Source organism: Taurulus bubalis (genome assembly GCF_910589615.1).
Source record: "Taurulus bubalis genome assembly, chromosome: 19".
Classification (NCBI taxonomy): domain Eukaryota; kingdom Metazoa; phylum Chordata; class Actinopteri; order Perciformes; family Cottidae; genus Taurulus; species Taurulus bubalis.
Genome location: NC_136607.1, coordinates 7,600,479 through 7,616,785, shown reverse-complemented (window position 1 = coordinate 7,616,785; position 16,307 = coordinate 7,600,479). Strand labels below are relative to the sequence as shown.

Below are 16,307 nucleotides of genomic sequence, written 5' to 3'. Positions count from 1 at the left end.
GCCACGGAGGATTACACACATAAAATGTATGTATTGAGAGTGAAGATTTGTCCTCTTTGTTCTTTGCATAGTTTGAGATGTCCCGAAAACAAGTGGCATGCAGTGTGTTGATTAACAAAATTACCTTCTGCTAATAGCTGATTATGCTGATGATAATCACAACAACGTGTGCACGTTGCCTCGGCATGACTGCTCTGATTGCACTCATCAGTTCAGACTTAATTAGTCATACATTTGAATGTATCATCATTTTGTACAAAAGGAACATTGATTAAGACGCATCCTTGACTAAATTATAGCCACACGCTAATTTAGATTTTAATATTCATCTCATTGTAACGCTGCAGTTTATTGGTAAAGGACCCGGTATGATGAAAAGATAAACGTTGTCGTTTTCAGACGCAGTTTTAGTTCAACATTATATTCCATCCTTTGCACACAAATCAAAAACCTACACAGAGTAAGACAGCTTTGACACATTGATTATTCCTGCGACAGGACGCTTTGTTCTTACCAGACGCCCCTGGCAGCTTTAGACTGGAACAGTGGATGTTGATCTGAACCTGAAGAACACAGAAAATAGAAGTTGATTCAACAGGTAATGTTGTATTACACTTTTACCGATTCATTTGCTTTACGATTTCAAGTACATTGCACCCATTAGGCCTGATTGAACAGTTTATTGAAACATCTTGAAAATAAAACGTTTTGTGCCTAAGATGTAGATAAAATAACAGCATTCTCTTTAAGTGTACTTTGCATTTACTTAACAGCAAAATAACCATGTGAACAAATGTTTCCACACTGATATTTCAACCAGTGGTTTAAATATGATGTAGTGCAGTTACTTGTTGCAGTGTTATTACAGCAAGAGAAATACTCCTCACCAGGATCTGGGGCATCTGGCTGAAGAGCGGGGAAGTCATTTTCAAAAAGAAAAGTGGTGTCATAGTCTGGATTTACCTGTAGAGAAGAAGAAAAAAATAGTGTTGTCCAAAGCAAATGCCATTTATAATTGGCATGTACTTGGTAGCTGAAGGAGTGAAAATGGTTTATTACAGAATCAATAGTGACTAACTGCAGCATGGACAATCTGTGACATCATCTACATTGTTTCTGAAGGGATATTAGAAGCCTGGAGTTTCACCGCTTGCTGATGCTCTTGCACATCACTGGAATGTATTCATTGATTGAATCGACGTATTGACCCGTTCTCACCTCTCCATTTGCGCGAGTGTTGCCGGGACAGAGTGGGTTGCGGGGGTCGTGCCTGGGTATGTGTTCCTCGGGAGGTTTCTCTACCTGACCTGCCCAGGGTCTCTTCATGCGGTGGGCCGACACGAGGACCCAGGTGTCGCGCAGAGGGTTGAAACGCAGGTGTTGGTGCTCTGAGGGTGACATGAGACAAGGAAAGCCAAATAAGTGGTCTTTTGAATGACAAAGATAACATGACCAGCAGTGGAATGTAATCATGTGCATGGGAAATCAAACTGATCATCCTGTGTGTGTGTGTGTGTGTGTGTGTGTGTGTGTGTGTGTGTGTGTGTGTGTGTGTGTGTGTGTGCGTGCGTGTGTGTCTTGTTGAATGCTGCCAAGAATAGTTATTTGCATTATCGACGATTTGCTCATTTATTGGAATAATACATGTATTGATTTTGTATTTTGTATCTAAAAACAAATTTGTGTTCTAGTTATTACACATAAACAGCACATCAACATGATAACTGTGCAGATTATTATGGATGACTGTTTGCTGTTGGTGCAACATGCAGCAGGAACTCCAGTCACGCGACCACGCAGCTGGCTGTGTGTACTGTAATAAGCAATACTCACCAATGCAGGAAGTCAGGCCCAACTAAATGAGTGGTCTGGCATCAACATGTATTGAATCCTGAGAAGCTATATGTTTTATTTTACATGGAAATGTAATACGACCGAACACCAAGGCAAGTTGTGTGTTAATGTGATGCTTTAGTTAGGCAAAGTAACGTAAAACAACCACATGTTGAACGGAGCTTTAAAATAAATTCTCTGCACGGACGTAAACAATCTGCAGGTGTTATGTCCTGAATGAATGGAATCTGTGTTTACCTCTCGTGACTTCACAGAGCTCCCTCCTACCTTTTGGATCAAAGCTGACTTCTGTTGATCCGCTCATGTCGGTCGGTGCTGTCTGATAACTGTCAACCTCTCCGGGGTCTGAATCACTGAACCATCAACTCCTTCTGCGCTTTAAGAGACACCGAACTGGACTGTCTCACGTCCACGAAACTCCTCGGCTTACTTCCTGTTTTTTTGACAAGCGGAAAAAACATGCTGTTTGGGACAAATCAACATGATATGACAAATCACTAAAAGACCAAAAATGAAGCTAAACAATAGTAAACAATAACATGGCAATTAAATATGTGCATTCAATACAAATTTTTAAAATGTACATTCGTCGATGCCTGTTTTTAATACGAGTATGCAAAATAAATAAAAACCTCCTTAAGAGGGTTTTACACCATGCTGGCAACCCAGAAGTGTGCCGTCTCCCACGCGCGACTGACTCGTCCTCTGATTGGCTGAGCAGCACCTCCCGCTCCCACGTGACCAGGAAGAAGCGGGTTTGGACTCCACTTCGCTCCTTATTTGTCGTCCCCCGATGGCGTGTCTGGAGCAGCCTGTCCGCCTCTGTGTACACGTGTAGACAAAACCTGCTGCTGCATACCTCTGTCCGTCTTGTTTCAATCATGTCTGTCGTCAGGACGAGCTTAAAGCTGGTCCTCTTCACCGCCCTCTCCGTCCTGGTCGTGCTGCTGCTGCGACACTGGATGGCCACCAAGCAGTACGTTTTCAATAAAGAAGACGTCGCCAAATTGGCCAAACAATACGCAGGTGAGCGAGTTAATTGACGAGGAGTTTGATAACTAAATCAGAATACCAACCGTTTGTTCACTGAAATGCAGTTTAAAGTCAAACTGCATTGTCTGTGAGTTCCCCAAGTAGTCCTCCTCACTGCCTCCCTACTGTAACTGTCGTTATGCAGGACAGGACCATGAACAGGCCTTCTCCAAAGTGGTGGTGGAGCTCAGGAAGAGGTAAGGGTTAATGGCTGCTGTGTCATGCAAATTTCAAGTGTTGAAGCAATTATCAAAATTGCGATTGACCCATATTCAGGCACTGAACTTGCATAATGTCAGCATTGCACTGTGTTACATGATGTGTTGCAGAGCAGAGACTGCTTCAATAAAAAGGAAATTGGTTACCTGCTCTGCCCTCCGTGTAGGACTACATCAATGCATTAGAATGATGTGTTTAATGATCACCCATCCCTTTTATTTTGGCTGCTTTTTCCAGTAACCTTCTTGGTGTGTATACATGTTATTGAATTCACTAGATTAGGGTTTTGTGTTGTGTGTTTTAAAAAAAGAAAAGTGGCTAATAAAGTCTATCCAAACTAGGTATCCCGGCCACATCCTGCCAGATGAGGACCTGCAGTGGGTGTTTGTGAACGCCGGTGGTTGGATGGGCTCAATGTGTCTACTCCACGCCTCGCTCACAGAGTACGTGCTGCTGTTTGGTACCGCAGTAGACACAGGAGGACACTCAGGTGAGGAAAGAAGGGGACTGAACGTCTGTCTGTTTGTCATGCCATAGAGAAAAATTCAAATGAACAATTCAGTCCAGTTTACAAAACTTTACTTGTCATGTACACTGATCTTTGTGTTCGTTTCTCCAGACTGTGTTATCAACCAGTATAGGAAACAATAGAAGTTTGACTCCCATGTCTGCTCTCTTATCGGTCAGGTCGTTACTGGGCCGAGATTTCTGACACCATCATATCCGGCACCTTCAGACAGTGGAAGGAGGGAACAACAAAGAGTGAAATATACTACCCCGGTAATGCCAGAACACATTTGAATCCACGCCTTTATGTTTTTGTGTGATTGCTTTTCTGTCTATCTTACATACATGCTACTATACGTATCTGTAGGGCAATGAATGTTTTTTTTCTTTATTTGTGTGTTTCTCTTCCCATAATTCCGAATCTCTTTCTCCATAGGTGACACCATCGTACACCGTGTAGGCGAGGCCACGTCGGTCCAGTGGAGCACCGGGACGTGGATGGTGGAGTACGGCAGAGGTTTCATCCCGTCCACGCTAGGATTTGCTCTGGCTGACACCTTGTTCAGCACCCAGGACTTCCTCACAATGTTCTACACCGTACGTGTTTATGCCAAGGGTATGCTGCTCGAGGCTGGTACACTACTTACAGAGGCCGGAGTTTTCTGAGGCACGATCGAGCTTTTGACACCTGCACAAGGACAATTATGTCAAAGGTTCGCCTTTGTCATCGCAGAATTTTACCCCTGAACACTTACATCTAGCACGGGGGGTAAGAAATCTGGGCCGGATCATTCAAGATCAAATATTTTTAAATGGGATTATAGATTATCCAAATTAGCATCAGTAAAGTAACACATTCAAGTTTTTGCCCCTCGTTAGGCTATCCAAACTAAAGTGCTTGAATCCTTTTCCCTTCACCCTGTGACATCAAACTGCATCAACAATAGTGTGATATTTTCCACTGACTTCCATCAAGGCTGTACCAATATACTCAATGAGTCCCTCAATAATACACAGCATCTTAGTCGACACAGTAAGCATTCGTCTGAGAGCTTCAGCTTCCTCCGTAGTCAGAAAGGTTTTGAAAAGTTTTAAAGAATGGAGCCCTAAAAACCTTTTTCACAAGTAGTTTGTCAAATCTGAGATTCTTATTCTGGGAATAATATTACAATATTTGTACCCAAGCTTTTGCGCAACCAATCACTTTTTACAACAATAATAAATTATAAAATGCCTAAGCAGTGATTAAAAAGAGAAAAAAAGGACCAAGGAATCACCTTTACAACAAATATGCAATTCATAATTTAGCTTGTAAAAAAAATATATATATATAATGCAAAGCCAAAGTAAACTATTTTCTTAGTAAATACGTGCTAGAAGCGTGCTAGAACTTTGTCTCCCATTTCTTCATTCATAGTCGATGATCTGTTCATACTATATCTTTTTTGAAAAAATGTTGGACTCCTGATCGGACTGTCTGATGTGTGTGCAATGTCCCATTTTATGGCTTAATCTCTATGAGTCATAGTCAGAATCATGCAAGCTCAGAGTGTTTTAATGGTTAAAGACACACTCATGGTGTGCTTGACATCAGACTGCCATTTTCACATTTCTCCTTTCTTCTCACAACCCAACTTTTCTCTCAACAATCAGGATTTCCAAATACACATATTGTACACAATGTTAAACACCAACAGATACTTCTTTGGGGAATTTTGGGAGCTGTTTGTGCAATTCCTATTTGGGTTAGAAAATGCTGCTCTGTACTTAAGACCTCTGCTGTGTTAAACTGTAACTATAGGTTTCATTCATTCATTTGATTAGATGGATTTAATTTGAAAGGTATTATCTGAAATATTGCAATGTTCTATGGGCTTACATAGACTTTGCAAAATTTTGAAAATGTAACTAACATAAACTTGAATGATATTGTGCGACTATAGTAGGAAGATTTGGCCTTAGTGCCCTCAGCCTTCGTTCATTGTCAGGATCTTTGCACTAGCTAGCCCGATAGGGAAAACCGTATCCACAGGCCTCATCTTCTTCAACTCCACATTGTTGTATGATGCTGAGGGGAAAACATTTCAGAAAATCAAAGCCTTTTAGAATTAATATGTATTTACTTCATTTTGAAATTGTGCTGTACAAGCAAATCACTGCTGCTAAGTCCACCGCCTCTCCGTTCGCACGTTTTCAGATGAAGCAGTCTTATTTTCATACTGATCCCTGAAGCCATCAAGGGCCATATAGGGTTTCAGTGTTAGTCTAACTACCCAAACTCGAGTTATTTGATTTTGATATACAGCCGCATCAGTAGCAGTGTGGTCTCATGGATGGATGGCGAAAACAAAAAAAGCTATATTGCTGTAGCTTAAATGTTGAGCGGATGTGCAATTTACTGTGAGGTGTTGATAAAAACTGACAGTGCCAGATGAAATAAATGTTTTTGAAAGAAAATGATTCAACCCTGGTTTATTACTTATTAATACATGCAAATCAAGATCAATCGCAGGTGCTTTTGTCCTTAAATAAATGGCCGTGGTGATTTTGGATGGTCAACACAAGCTGAGTGAAACCACAAAACTGACCTTATGTACTCCAGAGAGTTGATATGAAATAGAGATGAGGTTGGGGAGGGTCGGTATGTGGAGGGATGCTGCATGAATAGACGGAGTTATTCAATAAGACAGGCCAGCAGAATGAAGGATGGACACATCAGTCCTCATCTCCGTCTGTAAATGTCAACAGGATGCAGACAACCTGATTTGTTGTCCTCATATCCATGAGAGAGGGCTAGGTGATGATGATGGAAGCGTGTGCATTTAATGTGGGTGTATGTTTGCCTGTGACTGCCTTTTGTGTGTGAATGTGCACGCTTGTGTACACGCTCCACATGTCATAGCACGCATGCATACTCCTTGTGGCCTGTGACTTCATGCTATACATCCACCCGCCTCTGTCTTTCTATTAATCTGTGTATGTGCGCGTTACCATATTATCCCCGGTATAGATTTAACGTCAGCCTAACAGACTGGCCTGACCCCACTGCCCTCCCTCTCTTAAAGCCTTTTAAAGGAGATGTATTCAGAATCGAAGCTGGGCGAGCGGTGCTGAAATACCAGCACGCCCGGGCAGCGGCTGCACCTTTTGATGGGATGGATGACGGTCCTCTTTGACTAATCGCTTGGTGTCTTCCAGGCCGATGATGTCCTCCCACCGTACATTCGGGCTGTGCAAATAGATTTGCTTTACACACTGAGTGTGAGTGATGCAAGTAGAAAATATTACAAATGGATACAAATAATACAAGATTAAGTCACATGAGCAGAAAGCCATTCTGCGCATAAACAAACACACGTTGTGCAACTAGGCTGGCTTGATTACAGTAGGTGTCCTGTAGAGTGAAATATCAGATAAAGGAAACCGATTGAACCACTGGGCCTTCATTATTAAGTAGCTTTAATTTACTCACAGCAAAGCTCTGCCCTGCTCTCTAGTGGACATATTCAGTATTAAATCACTTGCACCACCTCGGAGGGAACAACATGTCACCATTTAATGAGGCTGACATTTAATGTCTCAACTGATGACACTGAGTAAATTATCCAACATTCAATCATTTATCCATTAATGTTAGAGTTCTGTGTGTAATATATTGCATGAAAAAGCTTTGCGATTTGCTGGAAAAGTGCAACACATTCAGCTATGCTATCGTAATATAATGTGTGTTTATTAAGTGATAATAATCAGTGGACGCACAACTTGTTTTCCTCCTGATAAATAAAAGTTTATAAGGTAATTTTTTTAAACAAAAAAGATTCAGAACAACTGCTGTATCTGCATTTTCCTCTAACTTTCTTTGTACCAGCGCTATCAGTCCGGTTTTTTCCGTTCATAGAAGGAGCTCCATTTCGCGTAACTGATTATGTGTGTCTCTCGATAGCTCGTTGATCCGCTGTGTCACTGTGTTTAACCGACATAGAGTCCTCTCCTTTCGGTACTTTTCATACTGTTCTCCTTATTTAGTCGAGTAATGGCTAAAGTCATTGAAAAACAGCTATATAGTAATTTAAAACAGCTACTTTTGCTTTGCATATCAGCAGAGGTGTCAAGTAACGAAGTGCAAATACTTCGTTACCTTACTTAAGTAGAAATTTTGGGTATCTATACTTTACTGGAGTATTTATTTTTCAGACGACTTTTTACTTCTACTCCTTACATTTCCACGCAAATATCTGTACTTTCTACTCCCTACATTTTAAAAATAGCCTCGTTACTATTTCATTTTGGTTTGTTTTCACCCCGGCTTGTCATCGTTCAAAAACACACACACAAAAAACCTCCCCGCCCCGTTGCCCACAGATACGTGCACGCGCACACAGGTGAGCGCTGAGCACACACCAGCGGACAGAGAGCGTTGAAAAATATGTCGCGTGAAAAGTAGACCGCTATATCTGCGTTTTAAACGCTCCCAGGGTGAAGATGCAACAGCAGCTCTCCTGTGAGGAGCACCGGAGTTCTCCTCGCACCGGAGCAGCTCTCTGAACCCGGAGCAGCTCTCCTGCTCCAGGTGAAACGAGCCACGGTGCTCGTGTCTTCTACCAACAAGCCTGCTGGCTTCACCTGCTGGCTTCACATATTACAAAAGTACAAAGTACACGGATATAAAACTAAGTCATTAATAAATACATGGACAAATGCCTGTACTTTCGGGTAAATGGTTACGGTACGCCGTTAACAGGTTACGCTTGCGCATGCGCGATTTGACGCGACGCCGTGAGCTCGTCTTTTCTTGCTGTTGCGTTTCTCAAAATAAAAAAACAGATCTCAGCTCAATATTGAGCATGAATTGAGAGAGGCCGTATCAAATCTACAACCCCGTTTATAACATATGTGTCGAGGAAAGCAGCTCACTGCAGCCACTAATACTGATACAACGTGATGGCTCACATATCTGCACTCATTCTGTTTTGTTTGGCAAAAAAAATTAAAAGCTTATTGTTTTCCACAATGAGCTATTTAGTAGTAGCTAAATATGAGTAATTTTTTGCACAGATAGAACTTACACAAACCATTGTCTGATGGGACAATCGGATTTACTTGAAAGTGATTGCAATTTTCTTTATTCTATTATTTATAAAAGCACAGATGAGTCACACAATTATTTTATTTACAGAAAAAGTTTGAGAACCACAGCTTTAAGTGTTTGTGTCGAAGTCGCCACCGCCGCCTATTTTGCACTATTACAATACTTATAGGCAACTAGTTATCATGTCTTCCGCTCCATGAAACGCATGTTAATGCTCAGTAGTACACATATGGTACTTTAATGTATTTGCATTGTAATAAAATGTGATCATTTTAAATGGGCATATATGCAGCTGAAACGGGTAGCCTAGTGCATCCCACATTTTTCAACATAACATTTTAAAACATTATAGTCATTATGGCCTTTATAAAAATGATTGTTTTGGGGGAGGTGGGGTAGTGCACTATAGGCCCCTGAGAGGCTTAAGAGTTTGTCCTTAGTGGAAAAAAAACATTCCCTTTACATTACTTTTACTTTTATACTTTTAAGTAGTTTTTAAACCAGTACTTTTACACTTTTACTTAAGTAAAAAGCTTGAGTTGATACTTCAACTTTTACAGAAGTATTTTTAAACCCTACTATCTATACTTCTACTTGAGTAATGAATGTGAATACTTTTGACACCTCTGCATATCAGTAACATTTCTATTAAACTCCACAACAAATAGTGCATGTCCATTTATCTTGAAACTCTCTGTGTTCATCATCCACTTTCTTTTTCTTTTTTTTTGCAGTAACCTGCTCTCTTCTTATCAAAAACTGCCCGGTCATGTGCCTTTGACCTTTGCCATTATGTTTTAGCCAATTTTTGATAACATTACACCTCTGTGTACGGTAGCCCCTGAGGGACAAAACATACGCCCCCCCCGACCCCCCACGCACACAGAAGCAGACTTCATAAAAACTACCGAGGGACGTCATGAAACTGCAGCACAGCCACCTTGTCAATAAGCTTTCAGAATCATGATGGAGCTTTCATATCAATCCATGAAGGTCGCCCACCAAGCCCGGGAAGCGGTGAGTGGAATAAAGTTTTTATTTTATTTGTTCTCGCAGGTTTTACGGACAAACCGTTGACAAGCTATTCACTTTGAGCTAACGCTAACTAGCAACTATACTTGGAGAAGGGAGTTTAACGTCAAATTAACTGGCCGTGATAACAAGCAAGGTTACTGAAGACAGCATATATGTCCAGGGCCAGTTGATGCAATGTACACAACATGTTACAAACAACAGCCAAGCTGTCACAGTTAGCGAACCGAGCGTTAACAATGAGCCGTAAAGCTAGTTAGATCTTGAGCTAATTAGGCTAGCTAGGTTAGCACGCATTCAGTGCCACAGTAAATCGGCGTCTGCTGGTTGCCTAGTTACGGAGTCAGGTGGTTGTCATTTTTTGGCAATTTGTCGCCCTCTACCGATTTAGTTGTTCTCCCTTGTTATCCTGATGCATATGAGCTCTCCACGTGTACTAAGCATCCGGAATGAGAACACTAAAGGGTACTAGAATATATTAGTACGTTAACGTAGCAAGGGACATGTTCCTACTGTCGTAAGTCAAAAGTGTCTGCCGTGAAAAAAGACATATAACGACAGGAGTACTTCTTTTTTTTTAAACTAACTTTAGTTATTTTCCACCTCCAATCAAAATACAGACAGTGCCGCACATTGAACCGACGTTTTAAGTATTGCTCTTAACATTAGTGCAGCAGCAGGTGTGTGTTGTTGTGGTGTGTGCAGTTTGAAGTGCTGAGTGTGTCCTGTGTCTCTGTCTAACAGGATGAGCTGAGGACGGAGACAAGGAGGAAGAGTCTCCTCATCCTCATGTACCACCACCTGCTGGGTCAAGGGTCGGTATAATGTTGTGTGCTGGAAATATGTGTGGTTGATGTGCAGTGGCACACGTTTTCATTCTTTTCTTTTACATTTTTAGCATTTAGGTTGGTCTTTATTGTAGCATAAATCTGTGTCAATTCATACTTGGTTTATTGTAAAAAGCACAAAAGAAGGACTGTTTGTGTGTCTGTGTGTGTGCACAGAAAGTGTCTGAATTTATTTGTCTACATCATATGCAATTCATCAACAAAACCCATTCAAACTAAATCATAGTGGAATCCTCAGGCTCACATTAGAAGACAGCAGACATAGTTGACCTTGTTTTTATTTTTTGGGGTTGTTACTTTTTGATCTGTCAAGGTCCATGCATTTCCGTGCATGTGTGTGAGATCTTGTGTGTGTCCATTCACCAGCTACGTGTCTGCAGCAGTGGCCTTGGACCAGGAGACTAATGGGCGTGTGAGGAGGTTCGAGGTCTGTGATAACATCGATCTGGAGATGGTGCTGATGGATTACGAGAGTTATCACTATGTCAAGTTCCAGAGATATCCCAAACTTATCAGAAGAACAGCAGAACCAGGTGCGCGGCCTCCACTAAATCACTGAGCAACACTGAGCTCATGTCTCATACCGAATGCACTAAATTTGCTGGTAAATTCTGTTTAATTGGGACCTCAATCAATTATAGTCAATGAATGTTTTGTCTTTACATCAAGGTGAAAAAATAAACACAAGAAGTGGTGGAGTACAGAGGTGAGTCTCTCCATCTGTCAGACATTTTTTTTCATTTCAAGTTGAGGGCTTAATACTTGACTTCATTCACTGTCTGTACATGCTAATGATATAAACTAAGTGAGTAAAACACACTGCAGAAACATCGTTGTAATAATAGTTTTGAAGAAGCTTTAAAATGATATTACAGTGGTGAATAATGTGCGGTGTGCTTGGTAGAGACAGTGTGGTCGATTCCAACTTCTTCTATTGATAAATGTCTTCCATGTGTCTCTTTTGTCCCGTAGGAGTCCCTGTTCAGCTGGGAAGCCTCTTCCCAAAATCAACCAGTCCCCGACCCCACAGTCTGGATTTGGAGCCAAGAGGAATGCTTCATGTTCACATACAAATGTACAGTTAACGCAGAGCAACCAAAATCAGAATAGTAAACTAACTAGGTGATTATTCTGACATCCTGATGACTGGGTTTCCAGGAGAATGTCTCTTCTGTTCCTCCAGAGTTGTCAGAGTTTGGTCTCAACGTTTCTTCCATCAGAAATGGACTAGTTGGTGAGGGAGCCATGAACAGAAAGGTACTGGGGAGTGTGTATTGTTATTTACAGATGAAGGCGATCATAATTTTTTATGAGGACATATTTTATTTGTTCACATTTTAGGCATTGCCAACCCTCATTCAGTAAGACTAGAAATTGACAACAAATCCCATCATCCACATGAAAATCATTGTCATCTTTGATTTTACAGAAATGTGTTTTACTTGTTTGTTTTAACTTAATTAATGTGTCCTTGTGTATTAATATTGGAATGTCTGACGAAATCAGTTTTTGTGTGTGTTGTTACTTTTATTATTGAGTTCGATCTTTGATAATAAAAAAAAACCTAAACCACCTTAAAGTAGACAAGAATAGCAGACAATGCCAAGTCTCACATGAATGCATTTAACACAATTGAGCAGTTGCATCTATTTACCATTTTTTGTGTTGTTAATTTCACAACACATAAACATAAACTGATCAATATGAACACACCACTTCAGTTTGTTTTTAATCAAATTTTTGTTTTCCTAAGTGAGTAAAAAAGCTTGTATTTCCTTTCTTAGGGCCAGATGACTGATGTAGTCAAAGGAGCTGGCAGTGACTCAGACCACATGGTAGTTATAGTCTGTTAAACATGCAAAACTCATTGTCTTGCCATTTACATTGCATGAATTACAAATCCATGATGACAATTAAATCAAACACTAGTAAAGCTAATAATAGAACTACACCACAACCAATAACAATGATTTTATGATTTGTTGCAGGAACGGCTGCTGAAGCCCCTCAGTGGCTTTTCTGGAATGAGCGGTGATATGAGAGAACTTGCCGCAATCATCAGCAGGGTACTGACACACACACGCACACACACACACACACACACACACACACACTATATTGCAAACGCTGAAAAATCAGAAACGTTTACTAAAAAAGTGGAGACGCTGATTTTATCTCAACTTGTGGCGCATACTTGTAAAGATATGTTTTAAGTGATACCACATATGTCCAATAGAGGGCACTGGAGAGCTTTGTTGTGAATGAATATATGTGCTGTATTAATGAAGGCCCAGGTTCTATTTATTTCTCTTACCTGATGCTTCATTCTAAAGGATAACCATTTATACAAGCCTAATAGCACCCCGTTGTGTGTGTGTGTGTAGTTCATGCTGATGTCTTCCCCATGCATCCCTCACTCTGTGTGTTTGTGTGTGTGTTCACCCCTATAGGACATCTATTTGCACAGCCCCAACGTGCGGTGGGAGGACATCATCGGCTTGGAGGACGCGAAGCGATTAGTCAAAGAGGCCGTCGTCTATCCCATTAAGGTGCAGCCGCTGCCCGGGCATGCTGGTATTTCAGCTGCGCTCGCCCGTCTTCGATTCTGAATACATCTCCTTTAAAGGGCTTTAAGAGCAGGAGGGCAGCGGGGTCAGGCCAGTCTGTTAGGCTGACGTTAAATCTATACCTGGGATAATATGGTAACGCACATATACACAGATGGATAGATAAGCAGGGAAACCAGGAACACACACACACTAACACACACGCATATAATGGCATGTAGAATGTATAGACACAAACGCATTCATACAATTTTGCCACTTCATATAGATATTGCAAACACAAATAAAACGTATCACACACACACACACACACAGAAAACACACGCACACGCCTCTATCATCATCACCTAGCCCTCTCTCATGGATATGATGACAACAAATCAGGTTGTCTGCATCCTCTTGACATTTACAGACGGAGATGAGGACTGATGTGTCTGTCCTTCATTCTGCTGGACTGTTTTATTGAATAACTCCGCACCTCCACCTTCCCACAATCCCCAACTTCTATCTCTATTATTATTCATTCCCTGGAGTATAAGGTCAGTCTGGTGATTTGACTCGGACTCTGTTTGCCACCTAAATTCAGACTAATTTGTAGTATGTGGTATTTGCAGCACTGACTCCCCTATACATCAAGATAATCAGTTTTCTTTGCACACAGCTCAGCGTCTTATTGGTTTACAGCAAATGGAAATTAATGTTTTCTTGCTGGAAGGTTATGTTTGCAGCTGTAACATATTTTCACATCAAATTATGTGATTTTCTAAAGGTTTGTCTGTGCAGTAGTTTTCATATTATACTCTTCTCTCATTACAGTACCCCCAGCTGTTTACCGGCATCCTGTCTCCGTGGAAAGGCTTGCTGCTTTACGGCCCCCCAGGTAAGACCTTAAGTGCTGTAAAACCTTCATCAGGTTTGCTGATGAAAGAAAGAAAAAAGGGTTGTTTGTTTGCTCTTAATCTTTGGAAAATAATAATTTCCAGGTCCAAACCATTTTTAATTCTTCCCGACATGTTCGGGTTGTGACCATCTGACTCGCGTACACACAGGCACTGGTAAGACGCTGTTGGCCAAGGCCGTGGCTACAGAGTGCAAGACGACCTTCTTCAACATTTCCGCCTCCAGCATCGTCAGCAAGTGGAGAGGAGATTCTGAGAAGCTGGTCAGGGTAGGTTATTCTTCAACGCACACAATATGCCAAATGCAACAAGTAAGAAAAAAACAACAGATTTTCAGGTAACATTCATCTACTCCTACTTTTTGTTTTAGTTTTGTTTGGATTTGAATAATTGTGTATATCCATATGTCTGCAGGTTCTGTTTGAGCTGGCCAGGTACCACGCCCCATCCACCATCTTCCTGGATGAGCTGGAGTCAGTGATGAGCCAGAGAGGAACCAACATGGGGTGAGCTGAAGTGCGGTACATGTTTTGTTCCCAGTCCTGAAGGTTTGGAGTTCATTCCTTGCGATACAAAAATCATGTGTGTCCGTTCACCTGAAGACAGTAGTTATAGTTAGAATTGACTCATGTCACAATAAAGAGCATTTACTGAGCGATGCGGTGGTGAGTATAAACTGATGTGTGTTTTCAGAGGGGAGCATGAGGGAAGTCGCAGGATGAAGACTGAGCTGCTGGTTCAGATGGACGGACTGGCGAGATCCGAGGACCTTGTGTTTGTACTGGCTGCCTCCAACTTGCCTTGGTAATACGTCAACATAAACACACATGCGTACATAACGGTGACGAATCAGATCATCTACAAAAGTCAGAATGGCAGACACACACGTACAATGTTATTTTGTCTTTTTCACCCCCATGCTTTATATCTCTCTCTTGCTAAACTCAGTTCTCGTTGGGTTGAGATGATTTACTAAAATGATATTAATGATGATATATTTGTTTGCAGTCTTTGTTAACCTAAACGAAAAAGAAGAAAAAGAAACAAGTTGGAAAAACAATAATATATGACTAAATGTGAACTAGAAATAAACTGCCGTCTACAGTTCTCTAACTGTTCCTGCTCTTCTCTCAGGGAACTGGACCACGCCATGCTGAGGAGGTTAGAGAAGAGGATTTTAGTAAGCCTCCCCTCCTCTCCGGCTCGCCAAGCAATGATCTCTCATTGGCTGCCTCCTCTCAGCTCCACAGGAGGGGTGGAGCTACGAACTGAGCTGGACTACACAACTCTGGCGAAGGTGTGTTACAAGAAGACTCCTTGAGAAAAGTTATTGTGTCGATTGTTGAAATCATTCAGTGTGTGTGTTGCAGGAGATGGAGGGTTACTCTGGTTCTGATATAAGACTGGTGTGCAAGGAGGCCGCCATGAGACCAGTCCGCAAGATCTTTGATGCTCTGGAGTCACATGAGGACGGTAGGACAAAACACACACACACACACACACACACACACACACATATATATATATATATATATATATATATATATATATATATATATATATATGGTGTCAAATGATAGCCAACTAGCGCACAGTACATTAATTGCTGAAACCCATATTATTGATGGCTGACGCAATGAGTTTTCTGAATATAAGTTCTAGGCGCACATTCAGAGGATTGGTCAGATCTCAGATGTCTTAAATGACGTTTAGTGTGCCGTGCCGTTTGACACCTCATACACACAGAAGTCTAATGGCTAGTCGACCTACACACACACACACACACACACACACGAGAAGATCGACCCCGACCCGACAGCGTCCATGAGTCAAGTGTCCCTTACACCGTAGCTTGACTTAAATTATCCTTCACAGGAGACACCGACATGCCTGCCATTCAGCTGGAAACCGTGACAACAGTCGACTTCCTGGAAGTCATCACGCACACCAAACCCTCGGCCAGGAACCTGATGGACAGACACGCAGCCTGGGAGAGAGAGTACGAGTCTGTCTGACACGCAGGCACTTTTTTGAGAAAGGACTTGAATACTGACACTACCGCATATCTGACGGAGGAAGGTTTGTATTCTGTACAAATGAACCACCTGTTGTTAGTGGGAGACAGGGTAAGATTGTGCTCTTCATGAGGGCTTTTCTAAATAACTTAGTTTAAGCTCACATACATGACATAAAGAAAAGTTTAACATAATTGAATTAACTCAATATGTGTTTCATCATAACTTCTGGTGGAATATTTGAC

The 16,307-nt window shown here is 41.4% G+C and overlaps 3 protein-coding genes across 3 annotated transcripts in view; 2 read left to right on the top strand and 1 right to left on the bottom strand.

The window, feature by feature from the left end:
• galt (galactose-1-phosphate uridylyltransferase) overlaps positions 1–2,239 on the bottom strand; it is a 24,242-nt gene extending 22,003 nt beyond the window's left edge. The window contains exons 1-4 of the mRNA XM_079235171.1: positions 2,122–2,239; positions 1,219–1,388; positions 888–963; positions 515–563 (exon numbers count right to left, since the gene is read on the bottom strand). Of these exons, the coding sequence (XP_079091297.1) occupies positions 515–563; positions 888–963; positions 1,219–1,388; positions 2,122–2,158 (332 nt within the window). The 5' untranslated portion in view covers positions 2,159–2,239. The remainder of the gene's footprint in view (positions 1–514; positions 564–887; positions 964–1,218; positions 1,389–2,121) is intronic.
• A 496-nt stretch (positions 2,240–2,735) lies between these two features.
• Positions 2,736–4,390, top strand: sigmar1 (sigma non-opioid intracellular receptor 1; the record flags this gene model as incomplete). The annotated part of the gene is made up of 5 exons (XM_079235491.1): positions 2,736–2,880; positions 3,032–3,083; positions 3,447–3,595; positions 3,793–3,885; positions 4,049–4,390. The coding sequence occupies 5 exons, from the start codon at positions 2,736–2,738 to the stop codon at positions 4,276–4,278; spliced, it is 669 nt and encodes a 222-aa protein (XP_079091617.1). The 3' UTR covers positions 4,279–4,390.
• A 5,274-nt stretch (positions 4,391–9,664) lies between these two features.
• katnal2 (katanin p60 subunit A-like 2) lies at positions 9,665–16,062 on the top strand (the record flags this gene model as incomplete). The annotated part of the gene is made up of 16 exons (XM_079234912.1): positions 9,665–9,718; positions 10,478–10,548; positions 10,948–11,114; positions 11,251–11,287; positions 11,554–11,656; positions 11,740–11,838; positions 12,366–12,416; positions 12,570–12,647; positions 13,032–13,130; positions 13,965–14,028; positions 14,198–14,316; positions 14,462–14,553; positions 14,741–14,851; positions 15,182–15,344; positions 15,418–15,520; positions 15,923–16,062. The coding sequence occupies 16 exons, from the start codon at positions 9,665–9,667 to the stop codon at positions 16,060–16,062; spliced, it is 1,551 nt and encodes a 516-aa protein (XP_079091038.1).
• Between the last annotated feature and the right edge of the window lie 245 nt (positions 16,063–16,307).